This window comes from Colletotrichum jinshuiense, chromosome 1 (assembly GCF_051148585.1).
Source record: "Colletotrichum jinshuiense chromosome 1, complete sequence".
Lineage (NCBI taxonomy): Eukaryota > Fungi > Ascomycota > Sordariomycetes > Glomerellales > Glomerellaceae > Colletotrichum > Colletotrichum jinshuiense.
Genome location: NC_139302.1, coordinates 3613734 through 3638275, shown reverse-complemented (window position 1 = coordinate 3638275; position 24542 = coordinate 3613734). Strand labels below are relative to the sequence as shown.

The following is a 24542-nucleotide window of genomic DNA, read 5'->3' as shown; positions in this document are numbered from 1 at the left end:
GGTTGCGCGACGGCGACTCTTGCGATGAAGACCATGGAGGATCCCAAGCTAGAGGGAATTAACAATACTGATGAGGATAGTGACGACTGATATGAGGTGGTCATGGTATTATGGCATTATGTGCGGGTGGGGCGTGGCGAGCGTCGTGTCTGTCTAGGAGAGCGTCTGCATTCCAGGTCCAAAGTAGGTTTGGGCGGGAAAGACAGGCAAAGCGAGACGGGTAGAGACGGAGAGGGAGGAGTTGCAAGACCGGTACTGCAGCGAGTCTAGCAGGCCAGACAAGATCAGTCGACAATAAGACGCGCGGGTAACAAACGAGCGGGCAGATGGATGGACGATGGACAATGAACGCTAAGGTCAGGCCAGACAGGTAGAGAGAGGAGAGAGAGAGGGAGAGATAGAGACAGATGTCTGCTGTACGAGTCGAAACCCGTATGCTCTTCCAGGCCAAAAGGAAGAAAGGTACTTGTTGACTCGACCACCTGCAGCAGCGCGTGGTTTGGCTCGGCCCAAGACAAAAGCGCACCTCAGACCAGCAATTGGAGGGAGGTGCAGCAGCTCAATCGTGTATGGAATAGCAGCAGCGTTCGGGTTTGCCGTCATCGTCCATCCCTGCTGTTCTTGCCAATGGCCGTCGGGTGGTCTGGGGCAGGCTGCAGGCCCCAGTGCACCTGCTGCAGCACTTGCATTGCCCACGAGACCCCACCCCACACACTTGTGTTGCTTCCTAAGCTCTGAAGTTGGGGGCAGCTCCCCTCAGCTGCTTGGCTGCGCCGTCCCATCATCCTTGACACCAGCTCGACATGTGACAATGTCTTGCCGCCATTCTGACCCAAAGTCTCCAGTCTGGAGCCCCCGGTCTCCACGCTCTCGATATTGATGCGGTAACTCGGCAAGGCACTGTGCAGCTCACGGGGCACTCAGAGGTACCTTGCTGAGTCGGATTGCGGAGTCCGCTGAATCAATGAACTACAACGAGGCAATTTGCCAACTGGTTGTTCCCAACAAAGTCAAACCAACCTTTCAACGGCCATTTCCGTGGCAAAGAAACATAAAACAGGCTGCACGTGTTCCGGCCGTCCATTATTGGCGTCAATCCAACCAAGTACGGCAAAGTCTCGCAACATGATTGGTACAGCGCACCTGCTTACATGATCGACATATTCGGGAATCGGGGAAGAAAATCATAAAATCTTGTATTTCGTGCATCACGATTCTGGGTTTGTACACACGGCAGTTGGTGTTCTTGCGCAGCTTACGCAAGAGACAAAAGAGAAAAAAAAAGGGTGACAGCCTAGTAGTATATTACAATGGTTGGTGGTAGCTAAGCCCCTCATACATGGTCTAGCGCATGTTGCTGCCCCGACGATATCCTCACTCCGAGTCGTCGTCATCGACAACCTGACGACGTCTTCCTCTACCGCTTGACTCCATCATGTCGTCTTCATCCCCGTCGGCGTCCTCGTCGTCCGACGTCTTCCTTTGCCGCTTCTTGTGCCGAGGTGCCTCATCATCGTCATCAAGAATTTCCTCCTCGTCGTCCTCAGCTCCTTCGCTGACCTCCTCGTCACTCGCGACAATGAAGTCGTCTTCCATGTCGTAGTCGTCTTGTCTGCGCGCACCAGATGGCAGGTCGTCGTCGGAGTCGTATTCGGGGCGTCTTCTCTTCTGCTTGGCTGCACCCGGCATGCCTCTCTTGCGCGATCCACCGGCGCGCCGTCCACCTTCGAGTTCGCCAATGGAGAGACCCCCACTGCGACCGTATCCCCGGCTGGTGGCATCCATACGGGCAGCTGCGGTTTCCCGGCGTCGTTGCATTTTCATGCGCTCCTTCTCCGCTTGTTCTGCTTGTCGCTTCCGCAACTCGGGGTCTTGGATGGTATTGATGATCATGTCCTTTTCCTGCGGCTTCTGGGATACTGTCGCCATGCGTTCCGCAAGAGCGATAAGAGCGTCATCCTGCACGTCCTGTCCAGGTCGGACGACGTATTGATCGGTGACGTGTCCTACGAACATGAGAAAGTTGCTGGAATACTCGGCCGCTGCGGCGTAGTAATGTCCGTCTTGGAGTTCGGAATACGGTTGATCTGGGCCTGGCGCCAATGCCTTGGTTGTCACCTCGAAATGCTCGTCCCCAACGGTCATCGTCACGGAGCCGTCGCTCCACCTGTGAATCATTGTGTTGCTCTGCAATTTGTGTCCCTGCCTCCGGACACGGATGTCGGCCTTGGGCACGTCGGCCTTTGCGTTCTCGATGTCTTGCTCGGTAGGCTCAAAGTTTTCGGGATCGTACAACGTGGGAACAATTCTCATGAACTTGGGGATGCGAAGAGATCGTAGCTAGGGATCAAGTCAGCGCACGTCGTAACTGGTCCGTCAAGTCGCGTCAACTCACTCGCTGATCCTTCGCCTTGGGGATGCGATGACGTTGCATCTCGACGGCCTCAATAACTTTTGTCTCGTAGTCTGTCGACGTCGGAATCTCGTCGTCTCTACCATAGCCCTCGCCTGCATCTTGGTCGGACGCTGCGTCGCGTTCGCTGCCAGCGCGACTGCGGTCCTCCTCGACCTCGTCCGCCGGCTCGTCGCCGAAGAGATCCTCGGCATCATCCTCGGGGAGCTCAACCAAATCTTCCGAATCAGACATATTGACAATGTGTAACCAAAGTATTGCTGGAACGTGTCGTGTATGTAATAGTTGGTGGGCAGTGGGACGTGGCTGGTAGCTAAGCTTCTCAAGATGAGAAAGATGAAGAGCGAGGCTCGAATAATCCCTGCTCAAAATTTGACCCACTTGCCTTGCAACGAATTGACTTGGAATGAGGCTGAGGCACCGCCACACATCGCCCAATTTGATCGAAGAAGAACTACCGAAGGGAAATCAGCAGAAGCTTTAGATTAAAATGGTTGGCTAGCATAGGTAAAAGTCTGAAGCCTAGTAGATCGGTCTAGTGCTCTTTATTATTTTGACAAGATTGATCAACTGCGCCGGCTGTGTCACTACCGCTTCAAGCGCCACACGAGGCTGATAAAGTCCTTTCTTTGCGTCTAATGTAAGCCCAATGGCGAAGGAGCGAGGGGCCATTCGGATCCAAGGCTGTGGAGATGGGATCCGTGCGCTCGCTTAATGCAACACTTCGGGTCTAGCGTTTCTCATGCTGCTACTCCTGTGGGATGCGGGAGCGAACGTAGTCCAAAGAAGCTCACCTTCAATCGCCCCTTTTCAGCTTAACCCTCTCTCCTTGCTTGATATCCGACCATTTTCGATTGTCAAACGGACTGATCTCGAACCAGCAGAGCTGAAACCCAATAGTCCCGCCTGCTAAGTCCTCTCAGGAGGAGAGCCGGTCGAACCAACCTTATAACGCCCTCTGATTCCCCCTCACCGCGTTCCTTCGTCTACCATGTCGAACCTCTTCTCAGGAATGTGAGTTGCTTTCATGTTTTATCCATTGCTTTTCATTGTCCTCGTTTCTTCTTCTTCTTCTTCCTTCTCGCCCCCACTGTTATCCGCATGATGGAAAGATCAAGAAGGCAGGGTGCCATGGGGGGTTGTACAGCGACAGCTGTGAGGTTGGTTTCTCGGCTAGTGCCGCGGCCGTAATCGGTGCATGCAACCCGGTCCGACTACCAAGACATGGGGTGCATATTCATTCACTTCAAGGCATCGCCTAAAGCATGGTCCATGAGAGGTGTTGCAAACTTGGGATAGGAGCCATCTTCTTGGTCTCGTCAATTCGCTGCCCACCCATGCCGGGGTCAAATCGGAAGGGACTCGCATCCCTGGGATAGCTTCGGTATTGGACATTGCCTTAAAGCAGCAGACTCAGTAATGAGTGTGGTCTTGAGCGAAACCGCGGTGTTTTGCCTGCTTTTCATTGCAACATTCCTTGTTCCTCAGCACCCTATCTGCTTGCCACGTCGGATTTGTGGTGAATCTTGTTGGAGAGGGGGAAGGGATAGGTGGCAACAAGAACCGAAATTGGAATCAAGACTGTCACTACCCACCATCACAACGAACTGAAGATACAACACCAAAACGCTTCAAGATATCGACTAGGCGCGAACAATGAATGAGAAAAATCGCCAAAAGACTCAAAAGGCATTTATATGCTGCCCCAGAAAACGAAGCTACGAACTGAGAATCCAAGAAAACGAGAGCATGAAAGCTTGTCTCGCCGCTCTGCTCAGTTGTTTCAGCCTTAGCTGTACATCAATGAAGAGAACGACAACTTCTATATTGAAGCTATGGCACAACTCTTCACTCTTGTTCCCTGTGTTCGGGGCAGTCTTGCAAGGCTTCCATACTCGGTACAACCACACAGCGAGCAAGATGGGGCAACCTGCTTGGTTAGTTAGCCCGAGAATACCAGGCTTGACCTGAGCGCAGCGTCGACACCCCGACAACCCGAACAGGCTCTTTCCTCATGACGGCCTATTCAAAACCTGCAACTGCAACGCATCACGACACCATTGTCTTTGGCAAAGCGGGGACTGCCTTTGATCTTCCTTCGAAAATGCGCCTTCACAAAAATTCTGCAAAGCCTTCGCTCTCCCCTTCCCTCAGCACTTTAACCACTGCAGGCTGGTGCAATTCCTCTCAGACACCAGCTTTGCCCTGTGGTCCAGTCGAGAGTGGTCTCAGACACCCCTAGATTGTCACCGCAAGCCTTGGGACCCATAAGCCATGCCTTGTCTGAGTCAAATTCTCTCGACATGGCTGGAGCAAACCCTGGGGTCTTGGTACCTTCCAGTAGCTGGCCTAGTGGTCGCCGTTACCATCATACTCGACTCGTTTCTATTCCTTGGAGTACTCGTTATGGCCGCAAGGTTTCGTCAGCTAATCAGGCATCGATAAACAGTAACGCGCGCTTCCGGGGTGCCGCCGCCAAACCACCTGGCTCAAACAAGTCCCCAACGTCTTCTACCGCCGGCCAACCTACGTCACCGACCGTTTCCCAGGGAAGCCAGTCATCCACCAACCTCGCCCCCAAAGTTCCACCTTTGCCCAACTCTCCTTCTCTCGCCCATTCTATTGGCATGGACGACCAGGGTGGCTTGACCGACGGTGATGCGTTCCTCAACTCGTATCACCTTCCTCGGCCCATGCCCATCTGGCTGAACTCCAACTATGGCAAGCACATTGTCAAGGGCAACTTTATGACCTTGAGCGCGAGACCCAAGACGGTCGAGCAGGGCGAATGGATCGCCCACCAAGGTATGTGATGATTTGCCTCGGCTGCCCGGTCTATTCCTGCTGACCAGGTCGCAGTCGTTGAGCACTACAGAAACCTGTGGAACTTTGTTCGCGTTCTCCACGAGAAGGAAGAAGATGGCTCAACCATTTGCAACGCAACCACCTGCCCCAGAATGTCTGCTGGAGTGTAAGTCGGAAGAGCCCGATTGTCGCCTGTCGACATCTAACACCCCTTCGCAGGAACCACTCGTTCACGTGGCTGAACAGCCGTCGGGAGCCGGTCGAGCTTCCTGCCTCCGAATACATGACTCTTATGCAGAGATGGATCTCGGGCAAGATTGACGACACCAACATCTTCCCGACCGACCCCTCGGGCGTTTCCTATGCGCACAACCCGTCCATCACTACGACACCCCTCTCTCAACTCACGAACCCTGGCGAGCCTGACTGGATGGGCAAGCGATCTGGTTTCCCCCAGAACTTCATCGACGTCTGCCAGACCATCTTCCGCCAGATGTTCCGCGTCTACTCCCACCTCTACTGGGCTCACTTTGTCGAGCCCTTCTATCACCTGAACCTCGAGAAGTCCCTCAACAGTTGCTTCAGCCACTTCATCCTGACCGCTACGGCTCTTGACATGCTTAAGCCTCACGAACTTGAGCCCATGCAGCCCCTGATCGACCTTTGGGCCGCCAACGGCACCTTCCCTCCCGAGTCGAAGGCGTACGAGTATGCCAACCTTAGAGCTGGTGAGCGCCTGATGCAGCTGGCGGGCGTCTCCTAAATCCTTGCAAACACATTCATGGGCATGGCAGACAGGACTTGGGGAAGGAACAAGATGCGGCCAGTTTGGCATGCTCTTCAGTACATCGTCTCTGGAGAACGCTCCTACAGGGCCTTGTCGACTGTTGGGTCAGCAAATTATTCGGCTCCAGTCCTCGCCACTGATGTTCAAAGACACTAGACAGGGAAGTGATCGCGGGATTCAGAATCAATACGACGAAGGAAAAAACACACACATTGCATTTGCAGCAGCTGAGAGAGCTGCATGTTGGAGTTTCGGATTTGCTACACGGCCAGGCAGGCAACGTCGTTACAGAGTCTCAAGACTTTTGACACACGCACAGAGACGAACATCGTCCCGCATGAAATGCTTTTAGGGGGGAGAGAGCAGTTGATGGTAGATGATCCCATAGGCAAATCACAGTTGACAGGAAATAGTTGTGTGCCCTCGTTCCTTGACCATATGTGACGTTCAGGCGGCCACCTCGCTGATCTTGTACTCGACTATAACCGGTTTGCCCTCCTGGACGATGAATCGCCCGGATCCGACGTAGACCTTGTTCTGGATATCCTTTAGCGCTTCGTGGCCCGTCTCGAACTTGGCCTGCGTGACTACATCACGTTAGTCTTTACCGCATGATCTGGTTAGGGTAAGGATCCCGATGAGGCTGGGGAATAGGAGACTGGCAAGTGAAAGGCGGGCTGGCTGAAAGGGAGGAAGTGACTGTGACTAACAGGCATCCCCAAACTCCGTCGTCTTGGCCCCGGGCAACCCCTTCAACACGGCGCCGGCGGGTCCCGAGACGTCAATGGTGCCCGTGTAGTCGAATCGGATCGCGGCGCCCGTGGCCTTATCTTTGACGACACTCGCGACGTCGAGGCGGACGTAGTGCCCATCCGGGTCGGCGCGGATATAATCGGCGCCGTGGGCGAAGACAGCATCGACCTTGAGGGGATAGGAGGGTTCGGAGACGATGAGGCCCGAGTTGGGGACGAACGCGACGTGGATTTGGGAGCTTCCTACGGCGAGGGCGCCGATATCGCTGATGATGTCGAGGTGGATCTGGGAAGCGGCGGGCGAGATATGTTAGCTTGTGGTTGGGTTTCGGGCTCCTCCCAATTTTGTGGTCTTCTGGGGGCTGGGGGGTTGGTTTCTCTTTTTCTATGTCGATGATGATGACTCCTCAGGGAAGAGAAGGGGCAATGAATTGAGTTTTGAGGAGAGGGGGGAACGACGTACTTGGACCGTGAAGGCCGGGATGAGCTTGGGGAAGTTGGCCATCATGAAGCGATATCGTTTCCGTTTCCAATGGCTTCCGAGGCAAGATACGGTGATGCTGGAAGGTTCAAGACTCAATTACGCGCACACTTTTTGAGAGCTTTCAATCACGGGGCGCTGGGCCAAGAACTTCCTGGTTTGAGAGGGGAGAGCGGGATGTGCGGGGTTAGGGAGAGAAGCAATGATGTTATCACGAAAGCTCGTTCACGTCGGGGTTCGGCAATGGGGCCCTTATTTGACCGACCGCGCTCCTTCCCTTCTGACTGGCGACATGATCTGCAAAATAGGTGAGGGGTTCGCACAGCTTTTACCGCTGCCCCCCTCGCTAGAGCTCGAGCTGCAGCTTGCTTGCATGACAGCAACACCGGGCGCGGGAAAGCTTCGGAAATGTCTTGGAGGTCTATAAATGCGAGGCCGAGGGGGGGAAGGGGAGGTGGTTGATTTGAGCCGAGCTGACTTGATCTGAGCTGAGCTGCAGCAGTCGCAGCTGCAGCTGCAGTGTGTATGCATGTCGCTCACCTACACCGGGCGCGTATGAGGCTCCTGCGCGCCTCTCACCTTTTGGCGTTGCCTCTCCTGTTATCGAGCTCCGATCTGGACGCTTCCGAATGCCATAACAGGCCTGGGTGCTGACTTAAACCCAACAATTCTTGGTGATTGCCTCATGCTGCGTGGTATAAACTTTCGGAAACTTCGTCGGCTCGGGGCTTAGACAGGCGGCAAATGATGGGAAGGGCGTGGTTGGGTCTACATAAATACACTTCGTCGTCTGAACTCAAAGCTTCGAGTAGCTCTGCCGTAGGTACCAATGGCTCATCTCCTCGGGTTCAACATAGGGTTTCAATTGCCCGTGGGGAGTAGAAAGAGGTTAGTCCTGGGAGACCGAGAGGCGAAATTACATGACTCCCTAATTCATTAAGTGTTCGGAGAGGTATAAATGTTTACAGTTCAACATGTCCGATGTTTAAAAACCTAGAGATGTGTGTGTAACAAGAAACCGGGCGTATCACTGATGCTACCACTGCCAAGGAGTGAGAGTTTCGAAAGAGCACGCCGAGAATGAGTTACTATCAAGCACCAGCCGCCCCTGTTTCCAACCCAAATTAACGAACCGATTGCTGACCAAAACACACAGTTCTCCATGGTCCGTTATGATGTTTCGGAGCTATATTACAAGTGCAGTTGTTCTGTCAACCGAGCCGCGTAGAGCTCACGCCGTTCCCTCTAACCATCAAACACTTGGCTTCACCAACGGACCGTGCATTAAGAGCTAAACTAATAAAGCGACCTAGCTCTCTCGAAGACTACTTATAGAAAGGGAAACAAGCAGTGAAGCCCCGTTGTTGGTGAGGAGGCGACACCAAAAAAACCGCCCTTGCTGACGCTTGGGATAGGAGTTGAGCTACGCTCCGCCCTCCTCGTGGCGGCTTCTTTTGTGGTTCTGGAAGTTTGTGGTGCGGACTTTGTATTTCAGCAGGTTGAACCGTTGCAGACGCAGACAATTCCGAAGAGAACGGAAGCCAAGCCCCTGTAGTGCAGAATGAAAGCCATCTGATTATACAAAGCCTTTGCGTGCGTTATGCGAGTAGAGGGCAACTACACAAAAAATTGTCTACGCCAGCAAATGAGTCACAATCCATCGGCTCGCCAAGACGGTCAAAAGGGCACAGGAAGACAGAATCAACCAACTAAATCGCCAATGAATTTGCGCAAAGACACTGTCCGTGAACAAATATAAACATATCCAAGTGTTACTTCCTGCCGGACTGATACTTCTATCTAGATTCCCTACGCAACGTTACCAAGACAAACATGATAATCGGATGAATGGACGGACTCCCCAGGAGACTCTCCTCACCCAAAGACATAAAGTTCGGGCGTCGGAAGTTTATCGAACCCTGAAATGACCAAATTTATGAGAACGACGTCAATGTGTTCCCCGGGCGGACGGTATACTCGGGACAGCCCTCGAGAGCTGCCGTCACAACAATACTACCACTTGATACCCGTATTTGAGTTCAGCTACCTAGCTCTTCCTAATAACAAGATAGTCGTGGCTAATGCGAACCTCCGCCTGGCCCGCCGCTGCTCCCAAGACAACTTTCGCCTCATCAAAGCGAGATACAACCAAAAACCTGGTGTCAAGCAGCTTCTTGCCCCTCATCAACAACACACGAATCCCTAGCAGCAATGCAAAAACCAAAATCCCTTCCTCAAAAATAGGAGCCTTCACTTAAAGAAAGGAAGGCTCCTGGCGAAGGTAAACTGTCGTCTCCGCCTCGACAAGCGTCCCCTGGGAATCTGATACACTGACATAACCTAGCCATGTGCTCCAAGATCCCGAGCCAGGCCTGCACTTCCGATTAAACGGAACTCAATCATCACAAAACGACGGAGAAGCTGACGCACAGGTAACGCGCCGGTCCGATGCTGGCACTTGCCTCCTCCCGGGCAGAGCTTCCACGTGCTCCTAAGCTTTTCTCCTCCCGTTGGTCAGGGACTACTCCTTGAAAGCCCGTCACAATTTGATGTAATTTGATATAATTTTAGGACGAGGATGAGGCGGTCGGGAATATATTGGTCAATCAGGATCGCCCGCCTCAGCTATTCCTGTCAACGGCTTTCACTAGAAATGTCATCTTTCCGACGTCGACTTCCTCATGTCGAGATGGCACATGGGTCTGACAGGCGGATGCCATCCCAAAACACGGCCGACGCCTCCATCCCCCAATATTGCAGCTCTCATCACAATGCGAAGACAGGCAAGCATCCGGTCACGACCGGCGCCAAGCACCGAGCTCTTCCGTATACTTTTAATTTTAGAATCTTCGACCGCCCTACCCGACGAGGATTACTCCAGCCCGTGACGTCGTATAGTATCAGTGGTATGACGAGTGGAGAATTTGGGGCGTCTCTGCAGCCTGTACAGAGTAGAGATGATCAAGGGTATTTCGGAAACTAGTACCCGCGGGGCGGCTTGCGTATGCGAAAGCACAAGCTCCGTTTCAGAATATCCGTCAAACGTCTAGACGACTGGCCCAGAACTGACAAACCAAGACAAATCTGTTTTCAACTTAGCACCAGGACGCCAGGTACCAGGCTGGCAAGCAAGGGGTCCGAATCCGGAAATGCAGGTTGGGGGGGAGGCAAAGGAGCGAGAGGGATGAAAGAATCCCTGAACAGCTTCACCGCCAACCTGGACTGAGGCGCCTGCCAGGCACGACTGGACGAATAAGTGGGACGGAAGAAGCAACAATGCCCAACCCTTCGGGCAGGGTACGATGAGTCAACTCTCCAACATCCCGAGCCACCAGTCAGTCGGGGCATGGGCAGGAAGACGATGGAAGTGGCTGGTCGTGTTTGTTTGCCAGCCAAATTTGTCGACAACCGGACAGAAACCCTAAATCCAGATCCCAGTTCCCTGTACAGATACCGCCCACAAGCAGCCGCGAAAGAACGACCAGAAGCTTGGCTCTGGCCGGGCCAGATATTGAGGAATATCGAACTGTCCGGCGATGGGCACTTTCAACGGCTCTGCAACGCGCAAGCGGCGCCCTGCAACTGCCCGCTCTGGGCTTGCAGGTGGACCGAGGTGACAGGTGAACGTCGGACAGTCGCTATACGGGATGTTGACGTCCTGGGTCCGTTTGGGGGCCGCGATAACGCATGGGCAGCGGGTTTCTGCGATGCGCCATAAACTTTCCGCCCGCGTGTGGAGGTTCTGAAAAGTGACGAGTGGAAGAGTGACAAGACCCTTTTGCGGGACCGCGCTCCCTCTCTTTGTGACATCTCGTCAATTGATAGGATGCATTGACTGCCTCGGGCGCCCGGAGCGCAGAGTTTTCATTTCCAAGAGTCATTGCTCTGGAGACCGAAGTTTTTGCTTCCTTCTGAAGAATTCCATTCTATCGGACTGATGGCCGTACGTGGGTTGGTGGCCTGCACGGCCTCTGTTCACTTCACCGCCATCGAGGCGTCGGTCGGTTTTGTGGACGGGGAAAGGTTCCGGCACCTCTTGGAACCCACCAGTCTCAGTCACTTGTTTGCAACAGAGCGGGAACCCTGGGCGTGTGCATGAATGGAATCTGGAACTGAGCGATCCAAGCTTCATCGATCCAATGTCGGGATACAGCTCTGTTGAAGCTCCATTGACAAAGGCGGCACCGTGCACGCTGGTGTTGGTACCTTTGCGCAGGGAGGGGAGTACAGTGGGTGAGACCCAGACGGACCCAAGGCTCTGGGTGACGTCGGAAAGGCGAAACGGAAGCTGTGGATCGCGGCATCGCATCATGGGCAAGCGGCGGGGATTCGGATCCATCGCTTGAAGTTCAATCTCCGACTTCAAAGTTGGGAGAACAAGGGAGAAACTCTGAAGGCAGCTCCGGGAGTGGAGCCCGGGGATGAGAACCTTAAGCTGCCGGTGGGGTCTCACCGACAAAACTGGTGGTAACCATAGTCATATTTGTGAGTCAAGAAGGAAACTTGCGATGGCGACGAGTCGCTCCAACCACCTCGATCATTGAGAGGACGCGCAATTTTGTTTTTGTTTTTGTGCCCTCCTTCCTGTCATCGTCTTGGTGGCCCGCAACACCGGCCGCGAACATGAACTGGGAACCCTTCTCTGGCGAAGTGATGTGAGACCGGGGATCCTCACCGGGATGCTAATTCAGAAGAGACAGTCTTGGATCTAAATCAAAATTTCAGGGAACAGGGATACTCGGAAGTTCAGATGCCCCGCTGGGGTCAGCCCTGTCGGGGGACAGTCCCAAGAGTGGCTGAACGAGATATTTCTTCTCGCCGTCAGCCATGGACCTTGTTGGAAATTGAGTAGTTATCTCGTTAGAACAGGCAAAGAACAGTGAATGTCGAAGGACTGGACAGTACGAGTTGTTTGCAACCGCCCGGGGTCCCGGGGCACATGTGCATCTTGAGAGGCTGATCGACTTGGGTTGACTAAAGAGCTATGCGCGGCAATACGAAGGCTATTCCAACTGCCGATAGAGGAAAAGGCATGAATGTGGCTGTGAGTCAGTCGATATATCGTTTCTCCGTCTCCAGAAGTACCTATATGGGCACGGAAAGTTGGAAAAGACTGAGCAAGTTCTCGCGGCAGTTGATTAACAACCGATCTCGATCTCGGGCGTCAGGTTGGGCAACAACGTGTGTTTGGGTACGATATTGAGGTCAGCCGCGCTCCTTGCGAGAACAGAGACTTGGCAAGCGGCGGTAAATCAACGGCCGCGATGAAGGCGCAGGGCTGTCACGTCGAGTTTTCCTCGGCTCATGCGAGAGGCTTGAAAAGTACGATGAGGCAACGAAATCATTGTTGAAGAGGAACGGGAGACTTCCGTGTGGATAATCCGGGTCAGCGTGACAAGCGCGATGCGGACATTGGGCGCATTGGGGTGAGATTTCGTCGAAGAGAGGTGTGTCGCACACGGCGCATCCAATGGCGCACCCGATAGCGGATTTGGCGGTCTGAAGCTGTAACGTAACTGCGGGATCAAGTCATTCGGATTAGGGGTCGTAGGCCGAAGTTGGCCAGGTCTAGGCCACAGATTGGGCTCAGTTGTCAGGAACGCGCGGGAGGGAACCAGACGAGAAGACGTATTGGACTTGGAGCTCGGCTCTAGCTTCCGCATGGCCTATGGCCTCTGGCCTCGGCCTGGACTCGCGCCAGCTGGAGCCAAGGTGCTTCACGGCACGACGTACTATGTAGGTGAGGCCAGGGCTCCGTGGTGGGTGGGTGATGTTCTTGCAGGGCTTATGGTAAGGGCTGAGAAAAGGGAGTGATCCGGCTAAGGGCGGTTCGACTGGGCGAGTGGACATGGCTTCACAGCAATCGACAGTGGGTGTTGCAAGTTCCGTTCCTGTAGTGGCCAAGTTCGCTCGCCTCACTTGGACGATTGGTTAGCGACGGGGACGGCGTCGGTCCATTAACGGGTCGTTTTAAGCACGTCTCCGCTTTTCAAACGGCGCCATGGAGCTCCCCGTCCTGCCCTGGCTTTCCAGCTTCCCACCATTGCATCCGGCTTTCGCGGTGGCCGAGTTTTTCCAGAAGATGAGGGGATGACCCCACATGTCCGGGTTGGCGCCAGAAACGCAGCTACACTAGGGAAGGTGAGCGAGAGCGTGCAGCATCTCACCTTTTCGACATCGCCAGTTGTGTGGCCCGGGTACATCGGTGGAGTCGCGCATGATTCACGTCGCCGATGCATCTCCGTGACGTCGCGAGCCCTGCAGCCGTCGTTGGGCTTGGTCCGGTCGTCTGGCGCGCCTCGAGACGCGAAACGCGTGTGATGAAATCAAAGACGGCGGAGGCAAACGCACGATGGCCTCTCAAACGCTCACCTCGACGGTTAAGTGAGGGGAGCCCATGTACGCCCCCCTAGTAATGGACGAGGTTGCCCTCGAGGTACTCTCGCCCATACTTGCTCTGGGGACGAGGCCCGAAACAAGCACCGTGGCAGTGGCACACCGACAAAGCAGAGAGAGGGTCTTCAATCTGGTGATGGGCCGCCTTGTATGCGGCCATGAAGCACAGTGGGGCTGGGGCTCACGCGTCTCTCCAGGCTGAGTGGCTGGCCGGTGTTGACATTCCTGCTTGGGCATCACCGGCGGCGTTGGAGAGGTTTCCGAATGTTGTTTTCCCAGCCACCGAATTTTTTTTTTTTTTTTGCCTCCTTCTTGTTTACGGCCCCTCACCCCGTATGGGTTTCTCTGGATGTTGGAATTGACTTTGACTGTCGGTCAAGGCGCCCGCGACATAGGCGATGGGTGGTATTTCTTCCCCAGGGATGTGGCTGAAAATTCGGCTTGAGAGTACGGGCATCATCCCAACTTCCCGGGAGGACGAGGTTGGCCGGTTGCGCATTGCGCCTTGAGGGATTGGGAGAACAAACAGGGCTTGACGGCAGGAAAAATAAAAATAAAAATAAAACACGGGTACCAGCAAGTCAGCCAAGGCTCCTGAAGGGGATCGATCGGATCGGGGCATTGTCGTCCTGCAGGATCTTTCAATGCTGGGTGGCAGGTTGACCAGACGATCCGGGGAATAATTGAAGATACGAACTCTGAACGGGGACTCGTTATGCTCTCATCTGTAAGCCCGAGAAATTTGGGCCACCGGCTATGCTTGTTGACGATAGGAAGACGGAACGCGTACTGTTTACCCTGGCAGGTGTGACCGCTTGCTTTGCCTTGCTCCGCCTTGCCTCGTTATCTGATTTGGTTACAATGGCACTCGAGAGCCTCACCTGCTTCAAGATGCTACCTGATACGGGAGGTTTACTGTCACCGGCGCCGGCTGAAGTAAGCCGTCATCTTCAGGTACCGGCTTCGCCCTGGAGCGAGGGCACTGGCCGGAAGCGTGTGATCACCCCACCGAGGGCCGAGCAATAAGAGCCCAGAGACGAGAAACAGTGGCTTGTTTGGTGGATGCGGGAGGGCTGCACTCCCGGGCTTCGCAGGTCACGTCTTGGGGGGGGGATTCTTGGGTTTTCGGGTATCAACAAGACGGGCGAGCCTATCGCGGAAGGGGGAGCGGCCGTCGATGCCCAACCTGTTGGAGCTGCCTCTTGTCCGTCCAGTCTCGTCCAGTGGATGCGGAGGCAAGGAGGATAGGGCGCCAGGGCAGTCATGTTATTCACCGGGGGGGCACTTGGTGCTCACCACTCAGGGTTCACCTCTTCATTCTGTATCTTTCCTTCCGTTTTTGGTCATCGCAACGGCTTCGCCCATCAGGGTACGAAGGTACGTACGTCATCCACTCGGCCAGTCGGGCAGGAAGAGTTCAGTGTGTCTCTTCGAGTTCCTCAAAGACATTTGGCCCACCTACCTCTTCCGTATTGCTCCATTCTTTGATTCCGTGGTTTCCCCAACGGCTGCTAGCCCCAACGTGATCTCCGTTTCCAAATACCGTCTCTGGCCGTGTCCGTATCTTTCCGTCAAACTCGCTCATCTCACGCCATCTTCCCTGCTCCAGCCTCTGTTCAGCTCAACTATACGCCGAACAGACCATGGCCCGAGCAGCTGCAGCGAGCCCAACCCCCACCGTCTGTGACCGTGACCGCCATTCCATTTTCGCCCAGCAGCCTGTCACCCCTCCGTCTTCGTTTTTTTCTCTTCTAATTCCATCGAAAAAAAAAAACTTTTTTTTTTATTCCCTTGCCTTTATTGGCGCTTCCGGCTGACGGCCGAGCCGTCTCCTCTCTCCCAAGTGACCCGCCCGCCGCTCGCCTCTGTCTTCCGGCAATATCCCCGTCCATCCAGACCCGGCGCATCAAGGCCAGGACCCAAAGGCCCAGAATCTCTAGTCATCCTCCTCGCCTCTGACCTCATTCGTCGGCCGAGTTCTGTCGTCTCCAGCGGCCCTTGACTGACACACGCATACCCGGCCACGCTTCTCCCGACACAGAGAGAGACAGGGTCGAGAGAGCGCACAGAGAATCCGATCGGAGCGCGTCGGCTGGGCGTGGGGTTGGGTTTCGCTTTGGCTCCGAGAACAGTCTCCCATCCCATCCCGTCACTCACCAAGTACCTGGGCTCACTGTGCCTTGCCTTCTCGTTTTGCTTGCCTGCCCTGGCCGCGCTTCCATCCTCATGGCCCCCTCCCATCCTACCAGCGCCAATGCTCGTCCTGCAAGCCTCCTCGGCCTTCAGGTACCATGCCCTAGTTTAGCACGCCGAACAGTACCTTAGTTCATTCTGCTCGGTTTCTCTTGGGTACCCGGGGCAGCGAAAGTATGTCGAGTTGACAGAGTCCGTGAGAGTTCGAGGCGGTCTAAAGCCAAACACGACCCCTGCTCGATCCCCATTCACTCTGCCCGCTCCCCTTGTCTTGTCCGTGTTTTGTTCCAAGGAATCATTCTATGGCGCCGCCCGCCTGTCTGCCTGCCACTCTCACTCTCTCGTCCTCCTTGCCCATGCTGTAATCAAACAATGATGATAACATACTGACAAGATTTCCACGGTGCATCCCATGGTCTACCATAGATGGTATAATGAAGACCACAGACAAGAGGGCATCATGTAAGATACGCATCGTCAAGGGTCCGAAATCCAGGGAAGCAGGAAAAAGAGGAGTTCAATCGCCTTGGCATCATGATCTCTCTCTGTCTCTCACTTGCGGACCGGTCACTACGCACACGATAGCGCGCACTCTCACTCGTCTCTTCATCTCTGTCGCTGACTGGGCTCGCTCACTACACACCCACCCCATCATCTGTCGGCCACCCTCCACAATCGAGTGACCACCCACACCACCAGATACACATCCCACCTCTCTCACTCCGCTCAGCTCTCCGTCTGTCTCTCCGTACCGTACTCACATCCGTAAGCCCCCCCACCCCTCTCTCTCTCTCTCTCTCGCGCGCCCATATTCTCGATACCCATCCCGACTCGGTTGCACGTTCGTCCCTCTTGTCTTTCCCCACTGATCTTTACCCTTGACCGGGAATGGGACCCGGGCCAGCCTGACCTTCCACACTACCTTCCTGTGCTTCCTTACCTTATTGCTCCCCCTCCTCCATCCCATGCCCACCGTATTCTCCTCGAAGCCAAGAAAAGTAGGTACCTGCACCTGGCCACCGTTTTTGACCAAGTACCTCGTCCTGGGGCTCGCGCAGAAGTGCCGCCTTTCCTGTCCAAAGTACATAACCATCCCTCGTCCACCAGCTCTACCTGGCCTGCCCACCAAGAAAACGAGATCACACACCCACACACAACCACTCACTCATACGTCCTGCGTCCACCGTACATACATATACATACTTCCGGCACCCCATCTTTCGACGATTCCCCCCCCATCGTTGCAACACACAATTGTTTATTATTGTTCCATCATCCCTCTTCCACATACCTCACACACCTCCAGTCTTCATCGACTCACGTACATACATACTCAGGCTTTCCCCGCCCTGTGTCTGACCGACCAGCTCTTCAACTCGACACAATACCTGGAGTGCATCGCAACACCGTACGACACGAAAGAAGAACCGATCCCTCAAGCCTGTAAGTGTGTTTTCACGTTCAAGCCCCTCGTTCTACCCTCGTTCTGCGCGCACTGCCTTAAAGCTTTCCGACCACCCTCCGCACGCACATCCCCCATCTCATCCCATCTCCACCAACCTCTCTTATCGCTCATCCCACTGCACCGTCTCCGCCTCTCTGCTTTTTTCCTCCTCTGCCTCCTTGCCCTCAACTCAGCCCGCGCATTTATTCTGGTATTTCCTCAAAAGCTTGCTTCTCGCCTCCCTCTGCAATAGTCTGCAATTTTTTTTTCATATACTTTTGGGTTACAACCTCCGTCACATCATACACAGCAGTCTACGCACATTTGCCTCGCCTGCGAATCTCTTTTTGAGGGCGCAGCATTGTCCCCACATCTCACTCAACCCAAAAATAAACCCTGGATGATCATCCTCACCGCCGTCGCCCTCGACTAACACGACTCGAAATATTAGAAAATTGGGCACCATTGCCAGCAGAGCAAAATATCACAGTCATCGCCAGACTGTTGATCACACATAACCAGAAATGGTCTCAACATACCAGATGCCGTCCTACTACAGACCGACACCTTTGACAGTAGACACCACACAAGCGCAAAAGTACTACGAAGAGGAGGACCACAGCATCCTGGACGAAAGCATCTTGGACCACAGCGCACTCGATTCGGGCCTGGAAATGTCGCCTCCCATGGCCGATAGCCGAAGGGAATCCTTCGCCGTTGGCTCGTCTCTCTTCTCGCCCAAGACGGAAGACTGGCAATCAGTCGACATGCAATCCGTGCCGTCCAACAACCCTTTCATCGAGCAGCACAGCAACAACCCTTTCATGCGTCTCGACCATGCCCAACCCTCTCCTTTCGGCCCCCAAGGCAACGCCTGGTCCTTGAGCAACACCTCCGGCTCATGTACGCCTCTGCAGCAGTTCGATGGCATGCCAGCCGAATATGACAGCAGCGCGCCCATGTTCCCAAGGCCTGTCCAAGGCCAGACGCCATTCACCAACCCGACCGGTCAAATCAACATGTTCGCCTCCATCGGATCAGGCAACCAGTCCATCCCAACCTCGCCGCAGAAGGGTTGGATCGGCCAGTCGGAGTCTATGGCCAAGAAGATGCGTCCTGGGAGCCCCACCATCCGCTCACACAACGACCTGAGAAGAGGTGATGGTATCCGGAAGAAGAACGCCCGCTTCGATATCCCCGCCGAGCGCAATCTTAGCAACATCGATCACCTAATCGCTCAGTCCACCGATGAGCAGGAGATCAAGGAGCTGAAGCAGCAGAAGCGACTGTTGAGGAACCGACAAGCAGCGTGAGTGCATACCCCCCTTTATTGCACCCCCCTTTCACTGACACATGTTGCAGCCTTGACTCTCGCCAGAGAAAGAAGCAACACACTGAGCGACTTGAAGACGAGAAGAAGCAATTCGCTGCCGTCCTCACCGACATGGAGGAGGAGATGGCCGAGATGAGGAAACAGATGGAGCAGCTGTTGAGGGAGAAGCAGTTTAACCAAGAGTACATCGAGTCACTCACCATGGAGAAGGAGGAGATGATCCGGACGCACACCATCGAGTCGGGCGAACTCCGCAAGAAGGTCAGCGTCCTCACCGAGCACGTCCAGCGCCTGGAGAGTGCGGCCATGACTGCCCCCTCCAACAACGCCTTCGTCTCCGGTTACGACGACATGGACGGCATGACCATGCCTGGCACTTGGGACAACGTCAACTTCCTCGGCGAGTACCCCATGGAGCAGGAAGTCAAGCAGGAGCTCCAGGTCGTCCCGGCCAAGAAGGCCGAGGTTCCGTTCCCTGCCGAGCCCGAGAAGTCGTCGTCTCAGGGTGGTATTCTCTTCATGCTCTTCCTCGTCGGCGCCTTTGTGCTGTCGAGCCGCTCCACCCCTGCCATTCCTCGAGTATCCGAAGACGTTCGCGCCGAAGCTGCCACCCTCCTCGAGAACGTTTTCAAGGATGCCGGCATCAACGAGGCATCCAACACCCTCCAAGCCCTCGCCCCTCAGCCCTCTGGCGGATCGTGGGTGGGCAACTCTGCCGTGTCTCTGGGTGATGCTTCGATGGGCGGCATGGCCTCCTCAATGCTTGGCCAACTCGGTGACTCGCTCACACAGCCTACCGACGAGCAGACCAACGAACAACTCTTTGGTCTCTCTGCTGCCCAATACAACGGCGTCAACTCTCAGGATTTCCTCAACAACGCCCCCGAACGTTCGACCAGCCAGGGCCGGAAGAACCTCGCCGAAGCCCTCGCCGCAATGCGGAACAACAAACAGTCCGCCGCCGATGTCTATACTAGATCACTACTTTGGGATCAGATCCCTAGCGAAGTAGTCAGGAACTTTGCCAAAATGGTGTCCGACAGCAACAGCGCCAAAATCGGCGCTGACGAATAATGATCACAAAAAAAAACCCCCGATCCAATGATCGCATCACCGACACTCAACTTTAGCACAAATCTTTATTTTTCTTTAGGAATTATTCATCCTTGAAGCCGAAGCTCGTCATACAATTCTACCGCTCCCGCGGAACGCCAGACATTGCTGCTCACGCACCAAACAAACCTCTTTTCCATCGCCATGATCGGAGCTATTCGGACATATTTTACTTTCAAACCCCCCCTTTTTTATTTGGTTTTTCTTTTTTGTGTTTTTGCGTCAACTTCCTTGGGACGCCACTTTTCCCCAGTATCTAGCAAGCAAGCGAGCGAGCATTTTGGATTTAGTCTGATGTCACTGTGTTTCACATATCGATTTTGGTATCTACTGCTCTTTCCAGGCGAGGCGGGGTGAATGGAATAGGAGGAAGGGCATGGGAACACGGGACGGCCAGGCTTTTCCGACGTGTGTACAATGGGAAACGGGGTGGGCTTTACTGGGTGGGACGGGAATGGGGGAGGTCACATTGGATCTTTGGATTATGGAGGAGAGCAGGTCTCAAACATTGAGGGACATCATCTCACAAAGGAGGGGGTGGAGGGAGGGTGGGGGGGAAGGTGTTTGGGAAGGGACTTTTCCTTTTGTTTTTCTGCTTTGGAAAGAAGGACAGCGCACACAGTTGCAGATTGTTGACGAGAAACGAAAACGTCTCGCGACGTCACGTGGAAACGGAAATGAGTCGAAACGAATCTCCATGATCATGACAATCAAACGAAAAGAAATATCACTGCTCTTCGAAATCACATTTCTTATTTACCCTTCACATACTTTACACACGCAAACAAATAGCCAGCAAGCGAGGACAGCATCCGGATATTCGGTCGTGGACAGGTATACAGACTGTCCCCTCGCTTCTTATTTTCGTGGTTCTCCTTTTATTATTATTATTATTACCAACCCCTATTAGAGGGAGGGCCTTGTATTTCGTGTAGCTACTTGCAACAACTCGAAAGATACCAAGGATTCATCGCCGTCAACTCTGACCGATACGACTTCCATTCCCCTCCTGGTGTGACTCTTTGACCATAGCACTTGAGCAGATGACATGGAACCTCCCCTTGCTTTTGCCCGCGAGCGCATATCGAAAGTCTAAAAACGGGTCATCCTGACCCTCCCCCCGTCGCTGGTCGTTGATCCGATCCGCGAGGGAGCACGCGCGGCGATATCAGATATCGCTGGGGACATGACTACGGCTATACTAAGACGATCGGGATGTGGTCATTTTCGTCAAGAGCGGTGCACTATTGGGGAAGGGCGGAGGGGTGGATGGAAGAGGGGAGTGGGGGGGGGGGGGGGGGGGGGGTTCTGCAACCACCATACAAAACCTGGAAAGCTGGTCCCGTACGAAATGTGTCACGGCAAAAGGGCCGTCTTAACGCAGGCAACGAACGACGGCGGGCAAAAATAAAGCAGTAGGGAGTCTGACAGTAACACGTCTATTGGCCTGCTCGGCCCTACGTGATAAGATGGCACGGCATTTTTTGGAGGGTTTATACGGTCATGGCTGGCCGTTCCCGGTTTCCGAGGCGGGTGTGCCCAGCACCCTCCTCCCTCCCCTCACCCGTATACCTTCTTGGCAAATGGATTCAAGGTTCAGCCAGAAAGTAGGATATTCTAGCGGGTTTTTGACCAGTGGGGTGCGAGAGAAATGGTCATTCACGCCGCGCTTCCCACGTCCTAGCCCGATTTCAGAACATCACCTCCCCCATCGTACCGGGAATAGGCAGATGCATGGGAGCATCTCGGCGAGGGGGGGAGGAGGAGGAGGAGGAAGAAGAAGGAGACCAGCTGAGGGAGCGAAGGGGAGGAGCGCGGGCATTAGCGTCCTGGGGCCTGGTCGATGAGTAGTTGCCTGGTGTGCTATTTTACGCCGGGGTGATTGGTCGATAATGTCCATTGCGTTCGACGGCGCGTGCGATGGTGCGAGTTAGGCTGAGCCCATCTCCCTCTATTGGGGGAGCATGCAGGTAAGAGGGAACGCGGAATATGGCCCTGGGCTTGGTGAAGAGGGGTGGGGGGTGGTGTAAGTCGTGGTGAGTAAAATAAATAAATAAAAAAGGGCCAAGACGCGCGGACATATCTGGCGGTTGTCTTTTTTTTTGGGGGGGGGGGGGGGAAGAACAATGGAGCCCGAATGAATGGCATTGTTTCCTTCTTTCCTTTGGGTGGCGGTTCTCTTTTCTTGCGCCATCGGTCGCCCTTAGTGTGTCCTCGCGCGGAACAATGTGTGAAGGGTGAAGGGAGAGTTGAGCCACACTTGGCACACCCAACGCTAAGGTGGGTGCAGCAACAAGACCGGAGGCACAGAGGAGGATTGGCGATGATGGTGTGCCGGAGTGGGATCTTGCGCTAAGCGTTGCCCTTTTCTGCTAAAATAAGTCCCATTCACTCACACACACAGCTGGATCTGGCCGGGCTGCGCAGCTATCGCAGGATCGCAAACCCTGGATGGGGAAGGTGAGGCAAGGTCAAGCAAGGTGAGAGAGAGAGACAGTGTGTGCGTGTGTGTGTGTGAGTGAGTGTGTGCGTGGCGTGGTGGTCAGTCAACTCGCCCTAGATATCCCATGTTTTGTACATGTCCCCCCTCTAGAAACGACGGAACTTGGCAAGCTAGGAGGGGGAACAGGCACTGACTGAGGTGCCTTTTTGACTGATAAGATCAAGACGAGGAGAGGAAGGGGTGTAAGACGGCAGGCAGACGAGCGGACAAGGGGGTGGGGAGTTCTCGCGTGGTCCATTGGGGGGACAGCTGCGTCGTCAACAAAAATCCCCGTGCTGCTTCCTGTGTGTCTTAGACATTTGACAGGCCGCATGCCTGGGTTCACGCTCACGGGAGCGAGAGAGCGTGGTTCGAGGTTTTTTTTTAGGAGGAGTCATTTTGCTTTGTTTGGGCGTTGCGTGGTGACGTTGTATCTGTTTCCCCGTTCGTGATTCCTCTGTTGCCGTCATCTGGTCGTCCGTCGTCTTGTCTGCATGTCGTAGTATCAAGGTTTTTGCATATACATGTGTCATTAGTTAGGTACCATAAGGAAAAGCCATGTTAGCTCGCCTTTAGGTAGTTTACGACAAATTTTTAAAATCCGCTGCAGGACTTTTCTCCCCTCTCACACTCCTCCCTCTTAGTAACGAATTGTTACTAAGCCTAGATCAAAACCTTTGGTTTTACGGCGAAGATCGCGATTGAATGCTCGCTCGTCTCGGCCTTTCCCAACTTCCACAATGCGATCGATCCCTGGTTAGCCAAACGCACTTAGGCCCGTCGGCGGAGGAACCGTCTGGTGGCGAAACCTTTCACCTCCCCGCCTCTTTCTCTCTCCGTCTCCCCTCGTTTATCTTTTGCCAACCGCGCCGGCCGCAAGGTGGCCAGGTGAGTAGAGGCGATGCAAGTTCGGACGGGTTCATCTGTTCCGGGGGGAAATCCGTGCAGTCTAAGGTGAGGCCAAGGTGAGTCCTAAGGCAGAGCGAGGGCCTTAGGCCGGTGACGTTGCACTCGTCCATTGGGCCGACACGGCCTCTCAGCCGTCATCGGCACTCTAGCTCTCTCAAAAGTCTTGTAATCGGGGCGTGGTTCAACTCTTTGCTGAAGAGACGAACTGCTGCTGCCGCCCTCGCGAGTGATCCATGATGCGGAGATCCAAGCTTGCTATGCACGCGCGCGCGCGCACGAGCTCGCGGCTTCGCGAGTCCGTGAGAAAGCTGTTTCCCGAGACGAAGGAACGCAGGGCCCATCTCTCCCCAAGCTAGAGCACGTTCTACTGCAGTTCAGACTGCCCGGGTGAACTCGCAGAGATTTATTGCAGCCCATCTTGGAGGACGGCGGGGAGCTGAGGGGACTATGACGAGCACGCAGCGTATTCGGCACCTTAGCTCGATGATGTTACCGTTTCGGAACGCATCGAAAGAAGAACAAAAGTCACAAGGTTCCGTATCGGGAAATGGGAAACGGAAGGCTGAGCGGACGGTACGGTCGACAAATTTCGTCAGAGGTGAGGCAAACCCGTCTCATCTGTACCTTGGGACTAAAAACAACATGCATGACTTTCACGTTGTTGCCAGGTGGGCTCTGTAGCCATGAAGTCAAGGTGACGCAGAGACCATGTATGTCTCATCAACCCTGTGTCTTCCCGAGGAACCTTCGGTGCATCCCCAATCTGCAACCCGTTAAAAGGTAGGTTGTTCGCGATCCCTTCGCACAGAAGCCCGTCCGTCGTAAAAAAAAGTCTCTTGGTAGCCCCTGAGTTTGCGGGAGCTTGCAGGAAAGAGAAGAAGTGGGGGATGGCGAGGCTCTCGACCGCACAACGCGACGCAGGTTCGTAGGAGTAGCGTGTGTTTACACAAAGTGCCGCACATTGCTTTCAGGAGGTGTCAGACTCTCAGTGTTCCCAACCCTCTCTCGCACTTTCGGGGATGACACGATCAGTGAGACTATGGAGGAGGGCGGATATCCCTTGAGCGCCATCGGGAGGAGCTGCCGCGGAACGGACGAGTGACGCAGGCTGTTGTCTGGCTTGGTATTCGCCATTCTACCTCTGCCGAACGCCCTCGCTGGGTTGGTAACAATAAGTAGATCTTGGTTCGCATTTCCATACTGCCAAATCAGGTATAATGATACTCTGGGTATTTAGAACAGGAAGAAAAAAGACAACTCCCCTGCATGGGGTAAGCAGTGAGTTCCACGCTGCTTGTACTAGAAAGTGGCCGTGGCTCAGTCTGCAAGTCAGCTCAGCGCGGCCGGGCAACGCTCAGAACCGATTCGTGACAGCTGCTGCCCTCCATTTTCCTGCACAGCTCTAGCTCCCCGCACTCACGAGGCCTGCAGGCC

General features: G+C 54.4%; 4 protein-coding genes across 4 annotated transcripts; 2 read left to right on the top strand and 2 right to left on the bottom strand.

The window, feature by feature from the left end:
• Positions 1-1374: 1374 nt before the first annotated feature.
• On the bottom strand, positions 1375-2647 carry EsH8_I_000911 (Paf1-complex subunit LEO1; the record flags this gene model as incomplete). Its single annotated transcript, XM_083268324.1, has 2 exons — positions 1375-2340; positions 2396-2647. 2 exons carry the CDS (start codon positions 2645-2647, stop codon positions 1375-1377), a joined length of 1218 nt encoding a protein of 405 aa, XP_083118762.1.
• A 757-nt stretch (positions 2648-3404) lies between these two features.
• EsH8_I_000910 (Mob1/phocein) lies at positions 3405-5981 on the top strand (the record flags this gene model as incomplete). Its single annotated transcript, XM_083268323.1, has 4 exons — positions 3405-3427; positions 4863-5218; positions 5273-5384; positions 5438-5981. The coding sequence occupies 4 exons, from the start codon at positions 3405-3407 to the stop codon at positions 5979-5981; spliced, it is 1035 nt and encodes a 344-aa protein (XP_083118761.1).
• A 471-nt stretch (positions 5982-6452) lies between these two features.
• Positions 6453-7265, bottom strand: EsH8_I_000909 (DUF3237 domain-containing protein; the record flags this gene model as incomplete). The annotated part of the gene is made up of 3 exons (XM_083268322.1): positions 6453-6592; positions 6716-7043; positions 7221-7265. The coding sequence occupies 3 exons, from the start codon at positions 7263-7265 to the stop codon at positions 6453-6455; spliced, it is 513 nt and encodes a 170-aa protein (XP_083118760.1).
• Positions 7266-17795: 10530 nt separating this feature from the next.
• On the top strand, positions 17796-19678 carry EsH8_I_000908 (bZIP transcription factor; the record flags this gene model as incomplete). Its single annotated transcript, XM_083268321.1, has 2 exons — positions 17796-18580; positions 18634-19678. The coding sequence occupies 2 exons, from the start codon at positions 17796-17798 to the stop codon at positions 19676-19678; spliced, it is 1830 nt and encodes a 609-aa protein (XP_083118759.1).
• Positions 19679-24542: the final 4864 nt, after the last annotated feature.